The sequence below is a fragment of the Dromiciops gliroides genome, chromosome 1, assembly GCF_019393635.1.
Source record: "Dromiciops gliroides isolate mDroGli1 chromosome 1, mDroGli1.pri, whole genome shotgun sequence".
In the NCBI taxonomy this organism is placed as follows: domain Eukaryota; kingdom Metazoa; phylum Chordata; class Mammalia; order Microbiotheria; family Microbiotheriidae; genus Dromiciops; species Dromiciops gliroides.
Genome location: NC_057861.1, coordinates 569,600,636 through 569,623,092, shown reverse-complemented (window position 1 = coordinate 569,623,092; position 22,457 = coordinate 569,600,636). Strand labels below are relative to the sequence as shown.

Genomic DNA, 22,457 nt, shown 5'->3' with positions numbered 1-22,457 from the left:
CTTGACACTTAACTAGCTGTGTGACCCTGGGAAAGTCGCTTAACCCTCATTGCCCTGCAAAAAAAAAAAAAGAGAAAGAGAGAATAGGATAAATGAAAATAAATTAGCTATTTTAACTGAGAATATGACTGGGATGAACTCACCTATAAAATGAAAAAGGTTAACAAATTGGATTACAGAGCAAAATTCAACAATATATATTGTTTCCAAGGAACATTCTTGAAACATAAAGGTTAAAATAAAGGTTGTCGCAAAATCTGTTACACCTCAACTAAACACAAAAAAACTCAGAAGCAGCAATTGTGATTTCAGAAAAGTCAAAAGCAAGGTGATAGACATGGAGTTGATTTCAATTTTTAGCATAAATAAAACATTATCAAAACTTCTAAATATTTAAAGAAAAAACAAAATTGATGACAAGGGGAAAATGGACAACAGAATCATAAAAATAATGAGGGACTTCAATTTAAACACCACCACTACCACCACCATGAAAAGAGGGGCAGCTAAGTGGTAAAGTAGATAGATCACTGAGCATGGAGTCAGGAGAACCTAAGTTCAAGATCATAGCACATAGTATGAATTGAAAACTTATAGACTCCCAGAACTAGCTCTGAAAACAGAAGCATGAAAAAATTTAAACTTGGGACAGGAGAACCCAACTTTAATGTAAAGTTAAAGTCAAGAAATAGGCTGGAAAAGTGAGCAAACAACAACAAAAGGAACCTAATCATAGAAAGTTATTACGATCAAAATTCAAACTCAGAAGAAGTCAATGAAATTGAAGTAGCTACATGCAAAGTCTCAAAGATAAATGTGAATTGGTCTCAGGCCCAGGAAGAACTAAAAAGGATTTTTAGACTCAAATAAGATTGGTAGAGAAAAAATTGAGACAAGAAATGAGAGTAATACAAGAAAATCATGAAAAAGAGTCAGAATTGGAAACTGAGGGAATGCCCATCAACTGGGGAATGGCTGAACAAGTTGTCATATTTGAATGTAATAGAATACTATTGTGCTATAAGAAATGATGAGGGGCGGCTAGGTGGAGCAGTGGATAGAGCACTGGCCCTGGAGTCAGGAGTACCTGAGTTCAAATCCAGCCTCAGACACTTAACACTTACTAGCTGTATGACCCTGGGCAAGTCACTTAATCCCAAATGCCTCACTAAGAAAAAAAGGAAAGAAATGATGGGTAGGAAGATTTCAGAAAAACCTGGAAAGACTTACATGAACTGATGCTGAATTAAGTGAGCAGAATCAAGACAACATTATACAAAGTAACTGCAACACTGTGTGATGATCAACTGTGATAGACTTAGCTCTTCTCAGCAATGCAATAAACCAAAATAATTCCAAAGGACTCATGATGGAAAATGCTTCTCCATAGCCAGAAAAAGAACTATGGAGTCTGAATGCAGATTTAAGCATACTATTTTCACTTTTGTTGTTTTTTTGGTTTGTTTCTTCTTTCTTGTGATTTTTTCCCTTTTGTTCTGATTCTTCTCTCACAACATGACTAACTTGGAAATATATTTAACATGATTGTAATATATTGACACACACACACACACACACACACACACACACACACAACTGAAGAAAATAACACCTTAGAAAACAAAATAGGCCAAAAGGTAAAAGAAACACAAAAAAATCGACTGAAGACAAGAACTCCTTAAAAAGCAGAATTGGCCAAATGGAAAAGGAGGGTATAAAACAATTCTATAAAAATCAGAATTGGGCAAATGGAAGCTATGAGACATAAAGAAACATAAAACAACTGACCAGGAATTAATGAACTACCTGAAAGCCATGCTCAGAAAAAGATCCTAGACATCATATTTCAGGAAATTATCAAGGAAAATTGCCTTGATATTCTAGAACCACAGGGTAAACTAGAAGAAGCCACTGATTGCCTCCTGAAAAAGATCTGAAAATGAAAACTCTCAGGACTATTATAGTCAATATACAGGGTTCCCAGATCAAGAAGAAAATATTACACATGGCCAGAAAGAACAATTCAAATATTGTGGAACTACAGTCAAGATAACACAAGATTTAGTAGCTCCCATGTTTTTTTTTTAATTTTTTTTTTTTTAGCTCCCATGTTAAAGGAAAGGTAGGCGTGTGGAAATTTATTTTGATTTGGGGACCCTACCTCCGCGGCAGGACTTGCGACCCAATTATAATTTTTCATAAGTCCAAAATTATAAATTTTTCCAGATTAGATTAGCTAGTGAATAATTATTTTTTTTACAATATTTAATGGTGAGCCAGGTAGGATTTACTAACCTACTAACCTGTTAAATCTTTAAAAAATAAAAAAATTAAAAAAAAATTAAAGGGCCACTAGGAAATTTTTTTTTCCACCCACTGCTTCCCTTAATTTAATTTTTTTGAAAGCCTCTAGCAGAGAAAAGTCTTAGCGCTTAAACTGAAGCATGACTGAATATTTGTTTTACCTCTTACCTTTTTTCATTGGGTTGTTCTGGGACCACATAATGTCTGTTTTACCCATTGAACCCATGGTTAATATTACTGGAGACATTTTGACCAATTTTGAGCCATATTTTGGTAAAGTAATAATAGCTCTAGAAATCGTAATTTTTTTTTTCTCTCCATTACTAATGTTATAGCACGGTATTTTCTTATACAACTCTAGAGAGAGAAAAAGAATTGTACCCATAGTGCATGTATTAAGAGGGATGCCAGAGCTCACTCTACTAAAAATGACCTGAGTTCACAAAAAAATGTTGACCAGTCTTTAAAAACAGGTATGCAGGATGCTGCAAAGCCTAAAAGCAGAAACATCCTAGCACCTGCACTTTCAGGTCAAACGGTTAAGAATCAGTATAAGACCCCTAAAGTGTGCCAATATTGTGAGAAGCAAGGACACTTGTTGAGAGAGTGTAGAACTAGAAGGTATGAATTGAGACAGGTAATGACTGAAACCCTTAAAGACTTTTTATGGGGAAATAGGAATAATCAGAGGAATTTTTACCAGAGAGGAAACAACCAAGGCAATTACAGGCTTTATTACAAGCAAAATCAAAATAACTTTAGAAGACCCTATCAGGAAGGTACAGAAGGAAAGAATCAGGGTAATTATAGGCCTTATTATAAGCAAAATCAAAATAAATATAGATCTTATCATGGAGATACAGACAAGCAGAGTCAAACCAGTTATAGGCCTTGTCGAAGAAATATAAAGGAGCAACATGAGAACAGTCACAGACCCTCTCAAAAGGGTAAAGATCAGGGAAATACAGATAAATGATGGTGCACAGGGGAGGAATGGACAACAGTAAATACTGAAAATTTTATTTTTCTAGACTTTAAATACATTAACTCTTTTATTCCATTCCATTCTCCTCCCCAGAGTAACAAACCTCATGTGACCCTTAAAGTTGGGGACACATTATAAGTGCTTATTAGAAGCCCAAAGAGTGGCAAAATGAACTAAGAAGCAGCTAAGGGCCATTCTAGGAGCAGCTGGGTATTGCAGGCAATGGATACCCTGTTTTGGTAAAATTGCTAAGCCACTTGTGGCTCTAACAAAAAAATTCTTTCCAAGTATCTTTACAGCTGGGTTCCCAGCATCTTTTAGCTGTGGCAGAATTGAATAAGGCACCCTGGCCTGCTGATGTTGCTGTTCCTGTTCCTGCTTGGACCCACTTTGGTCCTCATCATTTCATTCCACCTGCACCATTTGCAGGCGAAGAACTTCTTCGCAAAGAAAGGATTATTGAACCTCTAACTTCAAAGAAGGGTTATTGAACGCTATTATTTGGTTTGTAAGACAATTAATGGACATTGAGTCTCGCTGATATTTTAGTTCTTTTGATAAATTGATTATCACTTCAAGTATGCTGATGTTTAAGGTTTTTTTTTTGATAAATTGTTTATCAATTCAAGTATCTATTGTCATTGTACTAGAAAAAGAATTTTATGGACAAAATGATGTTGCTTAATGAAGACTTTGTAATAATGTTTAATATTAGCCATTTTATATTCATTTATCATTTAAATGTCATTGTGACTATATATTATTATCCTTAGTGAAAGAGCAGTAATTTTTGTTGTACTGGTCATTATACCACTTTCCCAACTGACTCTGGGTATGGTTTGGAATTATTGTATATATTGCAAGTGTGTATGTAGTTATGCAGCATAACATGCATTTTTACCATCATATTTTCTTTGGTGAAATTAATATGAGATTTATAAATTATGGAAACTTAGCATTTCAGAGACTAATTACTCTTACACTGGGCTTAATGGAGATGACTCCACTCCACAATGCAGGCCTTGGAGAAAATATATGTACAACAGGAGGAGAGACAGGTACATGGGAGATGCCCTGAGGAGACTGAGAGAACAGCCATTCAGCGAAACCTGAAGGCAGGATTCCCTTAGTCCAAATACATTCAGTAAATTCATAGTTTGCTGATAATAGCAGCTATATAGGGCACATTTGTCACTCCAAAAATAGTCTGGTGTCATGGAAGCAGCAGCCCAATAACTTGGTTTAACTTCATTTGGCTTTTTTTTAATTCAGTCTGGTGGCATGGTTAGAATCCATACACCTGAGGCCTAGCACAATTATTGGATGTCTATGCACCACATGATGTGGTATGGTAACCTTTCCATAACATTTTCAGGTATCATCATGGGCACATTTCTAAATTTGGCCTTGATCCAGACATATAATGGTAAAAAGTATTATTGATGTATTGTCTCAATTTTCTATTGCATATGAATATAAACATCCTCCAAAAGGAGGGACCAATATGTTGTATATGTATAAAGTTCAAATCTGTTTTGTACATTTTAAAGAACTTTCACTATTTAAATTGAACAATTTTGGACAATGCTATACTAAAGACTAAGTGAAAGCCAGCAGAATCCAGAGACAGAGACAACGAGAGACAGCCCATATCCAGACCAGAATCTAGTTCCCCTGGTGACATCTCAAGCCTCCTTCAAAGACAAGATTTAAAAGACTTTAAATGGGGGGCAGCTAGATGGTGCAGTGGATAGAGCACTGGCCCTGGAGTCAGGAGTACCTGAGTTCAAATCCAGCCTCAGACACTTAATACTTACTAGCTGTGTGACCCTGGGCAAGTCACTTAACCCCAACTGCCTCACTAAAAAAAACCCCAAAAAACAAACAAACAAAAAAAGACTTTAAATGGACACTTTTGTTTCTTTCCACATATACCATCTGTAATGTGTATTTTCTGCAGAGGCCTTCCCTCTGTGGACATTGTCAAAGCACGAGTCCATGAGGGATTGCCCCTCTGGACAAAATTTTCTTTTCCTGTGTTGTTATTGATATTGTGTCCTAGCATAGGTTATGGTATTTGGTTTCTCTGCTTTATCAAGGAAACACTACGTGTTTCTTGTCGAAGCAAAGGGGAGACTGTGGAAATTTATTTTGATTTGGGGACCCTACCTTTAGGCTGAGATTAGAAAGTCTTAGGCCCTCAGGGTCTCTTCTGTGTGGGAGGTGCTGGTGCCCCTCCCCCTCAGCTTCAGCTGAGCCAAAAAGCCCCATGGGCTGTATGAGACGCCAGGTCAGACAGCTGGGGGGAAAAAGCCCCCAGCTCCCTCTGACCTGAGCAGAGCTATCCCAGAGATGCCGGGCTCGTCCAGGCCGGGGCTCTGGCGTAGACTGTGCTGAGGCACATGATGCTCGAGCGTGTGCCCAGCCCCAGCCGCAGCCCTGGCTGGCGGATTAGCTTGGTGTGTGGGTACAAAAAGCCACGAGATTTGAGTGGAGAAAAGGAAAATATATATAGACCTGGGACTGAGACAGTAGGGGGGCAGAGAAGAGGACTGGAGGCTGGCTGACAAGAAAGGTTGGAGGCAGACGAGAGACAGGGGCTACAAGGACGCAGGAGAAGGCTAAAGGACTAGGACCGACAAGAGGAGGAGGCTGGCAGACAAGACTCAGAGGGGGGAAGGACAAGATAGAGAGACTGGGCGGACAAGATTAGAAGTTCCAGACACAGTGGAAAGAGATGCACCACAATGCAGTCAGGTTGTACATTTTATTTCCCTGTAATCTTCATTTTAAATAGTATCTCATAAATAAACTCTGCTTTGATTATTTAGTTAAGAGGCTTCTTAATATTTTGCTTATCAATTTGGGAGTGGAGCAGTGTGGTGGAACTTTATTTACGGCCCATATTAAATTAATAGCAGTCAGATAGCCAGTTAGTCAAGAGTCCCCAAATTAGTCTTCCAGTCAGATTAGCCCCAAATTAGGCTAGTAAGTCAAAATATTTCTACAAGCGGAATATGATATTCTTGAAGGCAAAGGTGCTAGGATTACAACCAAGAATCACCTACCCAGCAAAAGTGAGTGTAATGCTTCAGGGGGAAACATAGATATTTAACGAAATAGAGGATTCTCAAGAATTCCTGCTGAAAAGACCAAAGCTAAAGAAAAAATGTGCCTTTCAAATGCAAGACTCAAGAAAAAAAACATAAGGGTCTCAGTAAAGTTAAGCTGTTTACATTTCTCCATGGGAATATGATACTTAAAACTCCTAAGTACTATATCATTGTCAGAATAGTTAGGAATGTACATAGACAGATGGCATGGGTAGGAGTTGACTTTGATAGCATATTATTGAAAAATATAAAATTAAAGTGTGAGGAAAAGAGATGCAATGGAAGAAGGGGGAAGAAAGAAGTAAAACAGGGTAAATTGTCTCACATAAAAGAGACATGAAAACCTTTTACAGTGGAGGGGAAGATGAATGGGGTGGCAGGAAATGCTTGAACCTTACCCTCACAGGAGGCTCTAAGAAGGAGTAACATACACACTCAGTTGATTATAGAAATCAGTCCTACACTACAGGAAAGTAGGAGGGGAAAGGATAAGAGAAGGGGTAAAGGAAGACTCATAAAAGGAGAGAAAAAGAAGGATAAAAAGGGGAAAGAAGTAGGGTGGAGGGAAATACACAGTAATCATAACTGCGAATGTGAAAGGGATGAATTCATCAACAAAACATAAGTGGGGGCAGCTAGGTGACACAGTGGATAGAGCACTGGCCCTGGAGTCAGGAGGACCTGAGTTCAAATCCAGCCTCAGACACTTAACACTTACTAGCTGTGTGACCCTGGGCAAGTCATTTAACCCCAATTGCCTCACCAAAAAACAAAACAAAAATGTAAGTGGATGGCAGAATGGATTACCTAATTTAGAAATAAAGACTGATACCATTAGGGGAGCTTGCGATAGTTTGCCTGTCAGATCTATGAATAAGGGAAGAATTGATGACCAAACAAGAGATAGAGTGCACTATGAAATGCAAAATGGATGACGCTGATTACATTAAATTAAAAAGGTTTTGTACAAACAGAAGAAATGCAGCCAAAATTAGAAGGGAAGCAGAAAGCTGGGAAACAATTCTTACAGTTACTGTTTCTGATAAAGGCCTCATTTCTGCATATATTTTTATAACAAAACATTAATTCTGGCAATATGTACTTTTCATAACACCTTAACCATGAAATAACCCATAAAATACAAAGGAGAGGAGAGGCAAGGCTGGCCTGGACAATGGCAATGTCATAAGAACCCCAAGGTGAAAAAAGGATGAAATAATACCTGCCATCTCTATTCTCCCTTTCAGAGTTTGGTTGAACTGCTCCCTGAAGAAAAGGATATTGTTCCCCTACTACATGTAGTAGGCCAAATCTAACAGTGGCTGGTCTACAAGACTGAAATGAAAGGAAATGCTCATGAATCATTTAACAAAAGAAGGTTTACTGGCAACCCTTTGGGAAAAGGGAGTAGGGAAGAACAGTGGTACCTTTAGAGATCTCTACTGAGGGACTACCTCCCTTCCAATAGCCATTCCTGAAAAGAAATTATCCAATGACCAATTTGTATTAGCAGCAATGTGGAAAGACTTCATCAGTTCCAGATTCCAGTAAGTAAAAGACTACACCAATACTTGGGTAGATCACTGGCCACTGTTCTGGTGTACAAAGTCTTTGCTCACTTGGCTACTATTTGGGGGCCTGTACCTCTGCACATTGCCTCTAGGGTCTATGTCCCTGTGGCATATATCACTGGCTATTCTTATCATAATCTGAGTACTGTACCCATCCCCCAACTTCCTCACCCCTTCATAAAATAGAGCATCTAGCACTAGAAGCTGCCACTATCCCCGTCCCTATGCCTGGGCCAGAGTGCTATCGTTGTTCTCCAACCTGGACACTGCTGGAGCCTGACCCTGGTCCTATGCTGGAAGAGGTCCTGTCACTGCTAGGCCTTGAGTGCTACTCTTTTGTCCTGGGTATTTACACCCCTATACTGTCTCCTAGTGCAATAGGCCATGATATTAATGTTCCTAGCTCATCCACCACACTGATGAAGTCAAGGATAGCCAAACAGTATGGCTCAGGAAACCTGAGTTCTGGCCAACTAGTCTAGGGCTTGAGTTCCTCATCTTATCAGTGATCAACCTCTCTGAAGTAGGAAATTCATCTCCAACTGAAGAACCTAGAGGTCTTGTTATTTTTACAAGGCTAGGCATGTACAGCTTAGGACTGCTTACCTAAACTGAAGGAAGGATAATCAAAACAAAAGCATCAATCACAGAATCCTCTAAGACTGTCTTTTATGTTCTAGTTCCAAGCAGTCAGAATCTTTGCCAGGGGAAGGGGAAGGCAACCAAAGTCTATGCAGGAGCCAACTCCAAAGACTCTTCACTTTTTGGAAATTCCAAAGAGCAAGTTCCAGTTCATGTGTGAGAGTTAATGCTCTCTCCTTCTGACCTTTTATATTTTTGATGCAGAACTCTTCCCTCATTCTAAGCAAATCAACACGGATGTATTTAGCATATCTGTCTACATGTCTGGAAAGATCTCTGGGCTTAAGAATTGTCCATTCGAATGCCTCCCCTAATTCCTTTTACCAAAGAGTCCCAATAATGTCCATTTGGTAATTCTCAATGGCTTCCAAAATGCCATATTAAAAAAACTTTCAAGTAGTTAATTCAATACAGTTCTTAGAAAACCTCAAGATTAACGTTTCTGAGTGGCAAAGGGGAGGCCTACCACAGCCAGTGAGCCCAAAGACCACTATACCACCAAATACTAAATACAATAATTATACAAATTCAACAAATTAAAGTTTACAGCAGTCAACATCTTCAGGACACAGTTCTTAAAGACAAAAAGAACATCCATATTTGTTTCTTATTGCTAAATTTAATCTCAAATCTCCCTGAGGCAATGGAAAAAAAGATCCCTCATGATAAAAAGCACCAGAACAGGGGCCATCAAAGGTTCACCATCTGCTGAAAATTGCTAAAACTTGGCCAAAAACTGAATAGCAAAGGATGCAAATTAGATCAGCACCATGGTATTAATGAGATCACAAACCCAGTTATGGAGTCCTCAACTCAAAGTTTGTGTAGGGCTTTAAAAGCTAAAAAGGAGTTTATATTTGACCCTACAGGTCATTGGAAGCCATTGTGGTTGGTTAAGTAGCAGATCAACTACAAATTTGAACAAGAGGAACAGGAAAAATTTAAAGGATCCTGATCAATATCCTTTTAAATATTATTTTCTTTTGTTTTGTTTTTTTGTTGTTTTTTTTTTTGTTTTTAGTGAGGCAATTGGGGTTAAGTGACTTGCCCAGGGTCACACAGCTATTAAGTGTCAAGTGTCTGGGGCCAGATTTGAACTCTGGTCCTCCTGAATCCTGGGCCGGTGCTTTATCCACTGTACCACCTAGCTGCCCCTTAAATATTATTTTGTTTGTGAAAAGAGAAGTAAAACATTTAGGATAACCATTACCATTGTCTGAAATCAAATCTGGTTTTAAGAAAAATGTTTTGATATTAGCTGTCAACTAGAAATAAGAAGCAAGTCAAAACCCTGGTATAACTAGTCCCCCCAAACTATTCAGAATTTAGATTAAAATCAGTAATTCTAATGAAATGGAAGGAAAAATAGTTACAAAACACCATATGTTTTTTCTTTTCATTTGACTACTCTAAAAAACCCTGCAGTTTGAAACTTCTTTGTAGTCAAATGACCACTAAATTATGGCCACTGAAAAAGGAGAGAAAAGCAAGCTTTCATGCTGTAAGAAAGTAATTTGGGGGCGGCTAGGTGGCATAGTGGATAAAGTACCGGCCCTGGATTTAGGAGTACCTGAGTTCAAATCCGGCCTCAGACACCTGACACTTACTAGCTGTGTGACCCTGGGCGAGTCACTTAACCCCCATTGCCCTGCAAAAAAAAACCCAAAAAAAACAAAAACAAAAAAAAGTCAATAAAAAAAAAGAAAGTAATTTATTGACAACTTATTACTAAAATATTTGGTATCAAGTTACAGAATAAGCAGTAAACTTAAAAGTGCCAGCTCTTCATCAATCCAACACTTTTTCTGGAGGAAGCTATTTAACAGGAATCATAAGATTTCCCATAATCGCCATAAGAGATATAATTGTGTATTATGCTGTGACTACACATTTAAATTAAATTCTAGCTGGGAAAAATGGAAGATAGTATGGCAGAAAATAGGCACAGACCACCATCTCACACCTTACACTAAAATAAGGTCAAAATGGGTACATGATTTAGGCATAAAAGGTAAATTAGGAGAGGAAGAAATAGTTTACCTCTCAGATTTATGGAAAAGAGAACAGTTTATGACCAAACAAGAGATAGAGAATATTATGAAATGCAAAATGGATAATTTTGATTACATTAAATTAAAAAGTTTTTGTACAAACAAAAGCAATGCAGCCAAAATTAGAAGAGGCAGAAAGTTGGGAATCAATTTTTATAACCAGTGTTTCTGATAAAGGCCTCATTTCTAAAATATGTCAGGAACTAAATCAAATTTATAAGAATCCAAGTCATTTCCCAATTGAGAAATGGCCAAAGAATATGAACAGGCAGTTTTCTGATGAAGAAATCAAAGCTATCTATTACCATATGAAAAAATACTCTAAATCACTATTGATTAGAGAAATACAAATTAAAACAACTCTGAGGTACCACCTCACACATATCAGATTGGCTAATATGACAAAAAAGGAAAATAATAAATGTTGGAGAAGCTGTGGAAAAATTGGAACACTAATACATTGTTGGTGGAGCTGTGAACTGATCCAACCATTCTGGAGAGCAATTTGAAACTATGCTCAAAGGGCTATAAAGCTGTGCATACCTTTTGACCAAGCAATACCACTATTAGGTCTTTTTTCCCAAAGAGATCATAAAAAAGGGAAAAGGACCCACATGTGCAAAAATATTTATAACTGCTCTTTTTATGGTGGCAAGGAACTGGAAATTGAGGGGATGACCATCAACTGGGGAATGGCTGAACAAGTTGTATATGAATGTAATGGAATGCTATTGTGATCTAAGAAATGATGAGCAGGCGAATTTCAGAGAAACCTGAAAGGACTTGCATGAACTGATAATGAGTGAGATGAGCAGAACCAGAAGAACATTGTACATAGTATCATCAACATTATGTGTTCATCAACTGTGATAAACTAGATTCTTCTCACCAATATAACAGCACAAGAAAGTTCCAAAGGACTCATGATGGAAAAGGTTTTCCAAATCCAGAAAAAAAAAGAACTCTTGAATATGGATGTTGATTGAACCATACTATTTCTATTTTTTTTTCTTTTTTGAGGTTTTTCCCTTGTGCTCTGACTCATCTTTCACAGCATGATTAATGCAGAAATATGTTTAATGTGATTGTACATATGTAACCTATATCAGATTGCTTGCTGTCTTGGGGAGGAGGGAGGGAGGGAGAAAAATTTGAAACTAGAAATCTTATAAAAACAAATGTTGGGGCAGCTAGATGGCACAGTGGATAGAGTACCAGCCCTGGATTCAGGAGGACCTGAGTTCAGATCCGACCTCAGATACTTGACACTTACTAGCTGTGTGACCCTGGGCAAGTCACTTAACCCCAATTGCCTCACCAAAAAAAAAAAATGTTGAAAACTATCTCTACATGTAACTGGAAAATAATAAAATACTTTTATGAAAAAAAAAATAAAATAAACCCAGGTGGAAAAGACCAAAAAAAAAATCCAGAGATGATCAAGATTCATTTAATTCTAAGAGCTCATTGATGATTCAAAATTCTTTCTGTATTACTTCTTTGTTTTGTTTTTGTTATTTTTTTTTTGCGGGGCAATGAGGGTTAAGTGACTTGCCCAGGGTCACACAGCTAGTAAGTGTCAAGTGTCTGAGGTCAAATTTGAACTCAGGTCCTCCTGATTCCAGGGCCAGTGCTTTATCCACTGTGCCACCTAGCTGCCCCTCTATATTACTTCTTAACCATTATATCCTGCTTTACATTAAGTGGTGATTTAAACATTTAATAAAAATAGAAAGAAATATTTTTAATCTCTTACCTTGGCTGTGAGGTCAGATCTTTCTTGTAATTTGTATGTTTTGGAGAAAAGAAGTCTGATTATCCAGAGAATTAGAATTCCTTCCAAAATAAGGTGGTAGGCAGGAGCCTGAAAGTCAAACAACAAAATTGTAACTACATTAGTTTCTAAAATAAAATGAAGTTTATTATTTCCAGCTGTACTTATGATTTTTACCAATTTGTTTTTCCTTAATTTTATTAATTTGTAAATAAAATCTATAAAATAAGGATATTGAACCTTTATGGTTGCTTCCAGATCTAGGTCTATGATACTACAAACTCTAAACATTTCAGTCTGAGATCCCAGGACTTCTCAACTCCAGGACCCACAAAGAGGTATAAGAGATTATTTTAGAGACATCTCACTCTGAAACCATTTTCCTGGCCATTTCCATTAGAAATTTCAGTTTACTTCCTATATTTCTCTATTCTGTCCCCCTGAACTAGTGGTAATGCTCCATCACCCTGGTGCCCAATTCTTTCAGAGCAAAGCATAAATACACTACTTTTTTTTTTCCTTTGGTAAAAATATTATCTTAAAGAGAGGGTTAAAGTCATTCAGGGAAGTTGTCAAGTCAAAGATAGAAAACCACTGTCCTGAGTCTACACAATCTTTTTGTTGATGTACAAACACCTTAATTGTATTACATGAAAAGACATGAATCTTTATCAATATAAGAACTTTCAAAGTATGAAAATATTACATATACAATAGTGACTACCATTTTAAATCTTAAATTCCTTCACCATTTAACAAATACTTGAAATGATCATAGTTGTGAAGAACTGAATAAGCTATAAGGTAAACTTTCTGATTATTTGACAAATACTTTTAAATCAATCTAAAAAGTATATATTAATTATTATCTAAATGCTATAAAGTGCCATTGTGCTAGGCAAAGATAAAATCTGTCCTTGCCTGCGAGAATCTGTGTGTGTGTGTGTGTATGTATGTATAAAATAGGTACAAAGGGGCAGCTAGGTGGCGCAGTGGATAGAGCACCGGTCCTGGATTCAGGAGTACCTGGGTTCAAATCTGGCCTCAGACACTTAAAACTTACTAGCTGTGTGACCCTAGGCAAGTCACTTAACCCCAACTGCCTCACTAAAAAACAAAAACAAAAACAAAAACAATAAAATAGGTACAAAGACTGATGAGAGTGCAAAATGCAAAGGCATGAAATAGCAATAGGAACATTGCATGTACGGAGTGATCAATGTGTAATTAGGCTGGAAAGTGACTGATGGTACTGTAAGGGCTAAATTTTTAGCTATACTGTCTAAAATATCTAATGAGTGGTTGCCAATAAATTATAAGCTTTAGCAAGAGGTAGACTTTTAAGCATTTATTAAGGAGAATAAGAATTTGGTAAAGAGAGAGAGAAAGGCCTGGATTCCTCTATCTATTAAAGGGAGAGTGAATTTGTAGCTCCCTTTTCTACCAGAGTCCTCAGGAAAGAGCCTGTGTCAGAGCGCCAGCCTTCCCCTTCTTCCTCCCACAAACCAAAGTCACTTTTGACGCCAAAGAAAGCCGCATGGTTCTGCCCTCAGAGACCCTCTCCTCATGTTGGAGCTTTCCTACAGTAAGTCTCCAGCAGGTGGCGTCATTCCAATCATTACAGTATCATGCTGTCAATGTCTCTCAATGCCAGAGAAATTCTTATTTGCTTCTAGAGGCAAAAGCAGTTTGGCAGCTCTATGGTAGATGAAATGTAGTGGGTTGAGATAAAAATGAAGGCCATGCAATAGTCTAGGCAAGAGGTGCTAAGTGCCTGAAGTAAAGTGGTGGTTGTGTTGGACGGATTTGACTACTGATTAGGATGTATTGGAGATAGAGGAGTCAATTATGACTCAGGGTTGTTATCCTTAGTGACTAGATGGATGATGGTATCCTCAGATGAGGAAAGAAGAGTTTGGGGGAAAAAAAATCAAGAGTACTATTTTGGGCATGTTGAACTTGATATGCTCAGACATCTTCAACTCAACACACATAAAACTAAATGCTTCATTTTAACCCTCTTCCAAACTTCTCTATTTCTGACAAAGGTATTAGAATCCTTCCATCTTAAGTTTGTTAATCTCAACATTATCTTGGACTCCACACTCTACATATTTCAATGAGTTGCCAAATATCACCATTTCTACCTTCAAGGCATCTTGCATTCTGACCTTGTTTCCACTCACATAGCTACCACTTTAATTTTGGGCTCTTACTACTCCTTGCCTAGATTATTCCAACAACTTCCTAGTTTCACTCCTTGCCTCAAATATCTCACTACTCCAGTCTGTCACACACACACTGTTGTCAATGTGATTTTCCTTAAGCTTTGATATCTGACCATTGATTACTTACTTAACCAATTCCAGTGGCTTCCAATCTCCTGTGGGTCAAATATAAACTCCTGTTTACCTTTTAAAGCCCTATACAACCTGGCCCTAGCATCTTTCCAAGTTCACTGGACATTAGTCCTCTCCATGCTCTGCAATCCAACCAAATTGGCCTTCTCTTTTGTCCTCACACACAATATTCTATCTCTCTACAGAGGAATGGGCCCTTGCTCCAGCTGTCTCCCACACCCTTATTTCTAGCTTATGGAGTCACTAACTTCTAAGCATCATCTGCATGAAATCTTTCCCAATCCACCCCTTCTTCCAAAATGTATTTAGCTATTTTGTAAATATTATTAGTATTTATTAACTTAATGTTGCATATTTAATTAATTAATTTAATGCTGTATATGTTTTTATTTGTACTTGTCTCCTCCATTATGTTACATTGAATAGGAATAGTTTCTTTGTACTTGTGTCCCCAGAACCTAGCATAGTGTCTGACTCACAGTGGGTACTTAATAAATAGTTATTGATTGATATATTCAATAGGTAGTTTGTGGAACTAGAACCCAGGAGAGAAATTAAGGTTAAATATATAGATCTGGGAGTCATCTACATAAAGAAAATTAAACCCATAGGAGCTGATGAGGTCATTAAATAAGAGTAGTAATTTAGAAAAAAAATTAAAATGAGAAGAAAAAAAATTATAGAGTATAAAGAGAGAAGGGGATCCCTCTTTTTTCTGCCTTTGTAATGTGCTTTTTATACAAAGCTTCCATTTACAATAAAGTCAAAATTTTCATTCCACATGCCAAATTTTTGTAAAGTCATACACTAAAATGGAAAGGAAAAAAAAAACCTCTCTCTAAAATGCTCTGTAAATTTGTCTGCTACACATAATTCATTTTGGGCAATAGGACAAAGCTACCTACTGAGGACTATGAAATTACAACAGCTTTAGACTTTCCAAACTATGGTTTCTAGCTGGCAGATTTCTGAAAATTATTAAGCATCCCACCCCAAGGAAAAAAGGGGCTACAGAACAGTTAAGCCGCAAGCCCAGTGAGTTAATAAACAATCTAGAACCCCTGACATAAACCTTATGCCTCCCACTGGGAAATTACATTCCCTCTACCAATTTCTTTCATCTTACCAAAGATCATAGGAGGTATACTGTCAAACTAAACCTATAATGAAAATTACCAAAAAGCATATAATGGAGAAACTTAATTGTTTTCCTCAAATTGTAGTTCATTGTATTCTTATTATTGATACACACCGCAAGTAAGTCTTGATCAAATTAAAGTAGGCCACCACTAAAGTAAGTGGGAGGTCACATTAGTGGCTCGTTTGGCAACAGATTAAGATGAAATGACACCTATTCTTCCCAAGAGGGCAGAATTTTCTTTCACGTCCAAAATTAAAATCCATAAAATTAAAGTACAGTCTTAGAATCAGTTGTCCAATTTCCAATATTTTCCCCTATTTCTTTTTAAAAAAACAAAAACACTCCCTAAAAATAAAACTTCATATTCCTTATTTCAAATCCCAAAATATTATTTGTCTCCAAATAACTCCCATTCATGCCATCATTCCTTTCCAATGTATTTCACTTTCAACATGCAGTTGGCTCGACTTCTAAAGATCTTTACCCTCAAACCCATTTCCTAGTCATACTACCACCCCACTAACCTGCTGCTAACCTTTTCTTTTCCATTTTATCACTGGTTACACCGCCTCAAAGAGCAAAACCAGTCATCCAAATCTAGCTTTTAGTAGATCTCACCCCCTTAAATCCTTAATTTTTTCCCTAAGCAAAAATTTTTTTTGATGGGGTCTTCGAATCTACAATGTCTAGCACAATATCTCAGCACACGGAAAGCAGTTAATAAATAATAATGCTTGCTGAATTGAATAGGTTCTCAGACCACCCCTCTGGCTCAATTCCCTTAAAATCCTCACACTTCCCTTCCCCCCCCTCCGCCTTTGCTACACCGTTAATTGGCTGAAAGACATCGAACTCGCCTGCCTACCCTGCTCATTGGTTAGTTTCCGTGTCAGTTTCCTAAGACCCTCCGCCTCGGGCCGCACGCAAAGACACAATTCGAGTGCCAGAAAAAGCCTAGGTGGGTAGAAGTAACGTTCCTCACGCCTTTCTCTTTTAAGTCCAAGATCTACGTATAGGTCCCGGCAGCGTCTGCAGGGGTATCGGGTCAGAGGGGCTCACCTCATACAATGCCTGAACCATTTCCACCAACACCCACTGCTCTCCAACCATCGCCATCGCCGACGGGAGGGAATTTCCGGGATTGTAGAGCGCCATGACGTAGAGAAGCGCCTAACGAAGCGCGCTGGGCGGGGCCTTCTCCTCACAGGACGTTGGGCTGTTTGGGTAATCGCGGGGCTGCCCAAACTGGAGAAACCTGTTCAGATTGCGCTACAGGCCTTTCTGCCTCCCAGATTTTGGAAAACCAGGTAAGCGAAGGGCAGGCTCTTACCAAATTTTTCGCGACCTTCACATTGTTACGTGACCCCATATGCCTGATATTCTCCCAAATTCCACAATACAAGAAATACTATAAGCCTAAAAAATATCGTGGACTTTTTGGTTTTTTTAAACATAACGGAAACTTCTCAAATTTCATCTATTCAGGATAAGTGATTTTCTTTGCAAGATGATTTAAAAATGCATTCCATTGAATTATTGTCATCTGAGTACTAATAAGTTTCATGTTTTAAAAACATCATGTTGAGTATGCAAATTTTCTCTTGTTATGAAATCGGAAAAAAGTTAAGGCAAATTATCTCCCCTTTTAATCTGAATACTGTTAGATTATAAATATGTCTGTTATATAATTTTATATGTTTGAAAATTGCTAATTGTTTAATGGAGTATATTTTGTTTTAGATTTGAAAATAATAATAATAACTCACTGTTGGGAGAAGAGAGTAGCCACATCCTCTTAAGAGTTCCATGCCTACTCAGAATAGTTGATAAGGTTTTTTTTCTTTGGTTTTTTTTAGTGAGGCAATTGGGGTTAAGTGACTTGCCCAGGGTCACAGAGCTAGTAAGTGTTAAGTGTCTGAGGCCGGATTTGAACTTAGGTACTCCTGACTCTGTTGCTGGTGCTCTATCCACTGTGCCACCTAGCTGCCCCGTAAGAGTTTGAAACTCTGTGGTGCTACAATTTAGGAATAGGATCTCTGGAAGCCAAAGTGGAGAATTAAACATTAAATAATAGCCGAAGTGTGTTTTCAAAATAATAAATTAAAAAACAAGTTGAAGCAAAGTTAAAGTATTCTAGACATCCTAAAATTTTCACATTCCATTTCTGAATTCTAAATCTATTTCAAGTTCAAACATACTATAAAAAGGGGGCAACTAGGTGGCCCAGTGGATAGAGCACCAGCCCCAGAGTCAGGAGTACCTGAGTTCAAATCCAGCCTCAGACACTTAACACTTACTAGCTGTGTGACCCTGGGCAAGTCACTTAACCCCAATTGCCTCACTTTAAAAAAAAACAAAACAACAAAACATACTATTAAAAAACCCCTTGTTTATTATAATTGCTTGATTTATTATTTTGAAACCACTGGCATCTTTTGGATTATGAAATGTATATAATATGCATGGTTTTTCGAACTTATATAAAAAGTTTTTTAGAAAGGATACCATTTCTGCACTGAATAAAATGTATAGATAAAATAGTGAGTTCTCTTTGAGGCATAATAAAATAACTATAATAAAAAAAATGTAGTTTTATATGAACACCGAAAGTCTTGTATTTTTTTAAAATTCACCTTTCTATTTCTACAGTAAACATCAATGCAGAAAAGACTTTAAAAACTAAATACCTCATTTAATATTATTTGGAAAAATATGAAATTGTATTTGTTAATAATTGGTATATAGTATAGCTACATTTTTGAACCAACTATATTCACTGTATGTGTGGACTAGTGTTCACTGTATATGAAAGTCCATAATGTAATTATTCTTTTTTTTTTAAAGTAAGGTAGTTGGGGTTAAGTGACTTGCCCAGGGTCACACAGCTAGTAAGTGTCAAGTGTCTGAGGCCGGATTTGAACTCAGGTACTCCTGACTCCAGGGCCGGTGCTCTATCCACTGCGCCACCTAGCGCCCCAGAATGTAATTATTCATATATGAAAATTCAATACAATATCCTGATACTTATTAAGACATGAGAGAACTAACAATAACTTTTAGCCCTAATCTGTAATTAGTGAAATTTTGTTATTTGAGAAAAAGTTTCTTGGAACTTAAATCTGCTGCTATTTTTAGTTTTGATTTCAGGTATAAGTATCCAAGAAATCTTCTCATAAGGCATATGACTAGTGTTGTGTTAAGATGTTTTGCAAAGGATTATAGCAGAAAGACCCAGGAAGCTCTGTAAGTGACCTGCACTTCCATGAAGACCCATGTTCAGAACTGCCATCAGTTGAGACCTACTCCATGAAAAGTTCAGTAAAACTGAACTTCAGGGGTAAAAAAGGGAATTCAGTGAAAGAGAGGACTTTCAGGCATTCTTGATGAAAAGGCCTGAGCTGAAGAGAAAATCTGACTTTCAAATACAAGACTCCAGGTAAGCATAAAAAGGTAAAACAGGAAAAAGAAATCAGCTGGATGGAGTATATTTAGATAGGCCACAGGTATGAGTTGAATATGAAGGGATGATATCTTTTTTTTTTTTTTGCAGGGCAATGACTTGCCCAGGGTCACACAGCTACTTAAGTATCAAGTGTCTGAGGCTGCATTTGAACTCAGGTCCTCCTGAATCCAGGGCTGGTGCTTTTTCCACTATGCCACCTAGCTGCCTGGGATGATATCTTTTAAAAAAAAATTAAGGGGTGAAAGGAATGCACTGTGAGAAAGTTAAAGGAAGAGGTGTGATAGGGCAAATTATCTCACATAAAAGAAGCAAGAAAAATCTTGTGCAGTGGAGGGAAAGACGGGGGAAGTATAGGGGAGTGAGTGAGTGAACCTTACACATGAGAATTGGCTCAAAGTAGGAATAATATATATTCAATGGGGTATAGAAATCTATCTTACCCTGTAGGAAAGTAGGAGGAGAAGAGGATAGGGGAGGGTGGTGATAGAAGTGAGGGCAGATTTGGGGAGGGGGCAGTCAGAAGCAAAACACTTTTGAGGATGGACAGGGTGAAAGGAGAGAGAGAGTTTTAAAAATAGATGTTAAAATTTTTTTTACATTTAATTGGGGAAAAATAAAATTCTAAGGGGCAGCTAGGTGGCGCAGTGGATAAAGCATCGGCCCTGCATTCAGGAGGACCTGAGTTCAAATAGGGCCTCAGACACTTGACACTTACTAGCTTTGTGACCTTAGTCAAGTCACTTAACCCTCATTGCCCCAACCCCCAAAACAAATTCTAAATAGATAATATAAAAAAGAACTGCAATAGGTTCAGAAATTCAGCCTTCCTCTCTAAGCTAAGTTGTCCCATAAATCATCATAATTCAAAGAAATATATTATTTCTACACATGTTTCTGCCCTCCCCCACACACACGCTTTTTTTTTTTTGGTGAGGCAATTGGGGTTAAGTGACTTGCCCAGGGTCACACAGCTAGTACGTGTCAAGTGTCTGAGGCTGGATTTGAACTCAGTTACTCCTGACTCCAGGGCCAGTGCTTTATCCACTGCACCACCTAGCTGCCCCACATATATACATTAATGAGCCTTGTATAATCATATACAATTTTTTTTTTTTTTTGCAGGACAATGAGGGTTAAGTGACTTTCCCAGGAGTCACACAACACAGGGTCTGGAGGTCGGATTTGAACTTAGACTCAGATCCTCCTGAATCCACTTTACCACCTAGTTGCCCCATACTCATGTACAATTAAGGGAAATCTGTTATCTGTAGGTAAGTAGGCTCCATAAATCAATCAGCATTCCTTAAGGACAAGGAGGAGTTGTTACCAGCCCTATATTCTCAATTTCCAGCCAGTCATGTTCCCCACATCTATGATGTTATCAATCATATTGTTTTCTTTAGGCTTTGTAACCAATCATAACTTATTTCCTGCATATGAAGTCCTGTTCTTCATTATATGCTTCCTAGAAAAAACATAAAAAGGCTAGCTGGCCTCACCTTGTAGTCTTGGCTTTTCTGAGGAAGCCAAGATCCTATTTGTTGGTAAATTCATTCTTTAATAGTAAATTGGGGGCGGCTAGGTGGCGCAGTGAATAGAGCACCGGCCCTGGAGTCAGGAGTACCTGAGTTCAAATCCAGCCTCAGACACTTAACACTTACTAGCTGTGTGACCCTGGGCAAGTCACTTAACCCCAATTGCCTCACTTAAAAAACAAAACAAAAAAATAGTAAATTGATTGTTCTCAGAGTGTTGTGCCTCAGTTTACCTTAATTTCAATCATAATGTAACAAAAATCTTCTTGGTTGTGGTGATTTTTTTTTAATAAAGAATAAAAGTATTCCACTATCCTCCAGCTACATGCAAAGACAGTTTTCAACATCTGTTTTCATTAGATTTTTAGTTCCAAATTTTTCTCTCATGCCCCTCTCTCCCTCCTCCCCAGGACAGAAAGCAATCCAGGCCTACCAGTCTCCAACTTGACATTCGGGCAGGAGGGTTGGCCAAAGCGGTAACCTGCGGCCACGGTGCTGAGCATGGACATGAACCTTTCGGCTTCCCCTCCTTGGACCTCACCTCCACTGCAGGCTTGCCTGGCAGCAGATATATTGAAGGCAACATGTCCAAAAACATCAATGGAGGTTCTGTGGTGGAAATGCAAGGAGATGAGATGACTTGAATCATTTGGGAACTGATTAAGGAAAAACTCATTTTCCCGGCCCACATGAGTTAAGATTTTAGAACAATGGTGACTTGCAGGTTGTCCTCCTTATGTGGTTTAATAAGTGTTAAGGGGGCAGCTAGATGGCACAGTGGATAGAGCACTGGCCCTGGAGTGAGGAGGACCTGAGTTCAAATCCAGCCTCAGACACTTAACACTTACTGGCTGTATGACCCTGGGCAAGTCACTTAACCCCAATTGCCTCACTAAAAAAAAAAAAATAATAAGTGTTGTGCTACCAAAAATGGCATATTTCACCCAGGTGCAGTGAAACAAGCTGCTTTTTTGGACCCCTGCAGGTCTGTTTATTTCTTTTGTATAACCGATATTTTGAATTATTGTTAAACACTAATCTCTCCCTGGTCTTTGTCTGAACTGTAATGTAACTTTTAATTAAAATTAAGTTCTGTTTTTTAAAAAAAAGCAATCTGACCTGGGCCACATATGCACAATCACACCAGACATGCCCTTGCACCAGTCATGCTGTGAACGAAGCAAAACAAAAGGGGAAAACCTCAAAAAAGAAGAAAAAAAAAGCAGAAACAAAATGGTTCAATCTGCACTCAGAATCCACAGTTCCCTCTTCTGGATCTAGAGAACACTTTCCATCATGAGTTCTTTGGAATTGTCTTGGATCATTCTATTCCTGAGAAAAGCTAAATCAATCACAGTTGATCATCACACAATGTTGCTGTTATTGTGTACAATGTTCTCCTGGTTTTGCTCACCTCACTCAGCATTGGTCCACTCAAGTCTTTCCAGGTTTTTCTGAAATCTGCCTACTCATCATTTCCTACAGCATAATAATATTCCATCACATTCATACACCACA

At 38.0% G+C, this 22,457-nt stretch overlaps 1 protein-coding gene and 1 long non-coding RNA gene across 4 annotated transcripts in view; one reads left to right on the top strand and one right to left on the bottom strand.

Moving 5' to 3' along the window:
* Positions 1 to 17,125, bottom strand: part of SPTLC1 (serine palmitoyltransferase long chain base subunit 1) — a 101,761-nt gene extending 84,636 nt beyond the window's left edge. The window contains exons 1-2 of one of the 2 annotated variants that reach the window (XM_043975923.1): positions 17,001 to 17,125; positions 12,423 to 12,530 (exon numbers count right to left, since the gene is read on the bottom strand). In XM_043975923.1, the coding sequence (XP_043831858.1) occupies positions 12,423 to 12,530; positions 17,001 to 17,096 (204 nt within the window). In that variant the 5' untranslated portion in view covers positions 17,097 to 17,125. The remainder of the gene's footprint in view (positions 1 to 12,422; positions 12,531 to 17,000) is intronic. The other variant, XM_043975924.1, reaches the window with a different exon arrangement.
* LOC122734821 lies at positions 16,816 to 22,227 on the top strand. Of its 2 annotated transcripts, XR_006354078.1 has the most exons (4): positions 16,816 to 17,248; positions 19,077 to 19,377; positions 20,527 to 20,675; positions 21,350 to 22,227. It is a non-coding gene; the product is annotated as an uncharacterized LOC122734821 (long non-coding RNA). The 2 variants fall into 2 exon arrangements; XR_006354079.1 differs by lacking the exon at positions 19,077 to 19,377.
* The last annotated feature ends 230 nt before the right edge of the window (positions 22,228 to 22,457 follow it).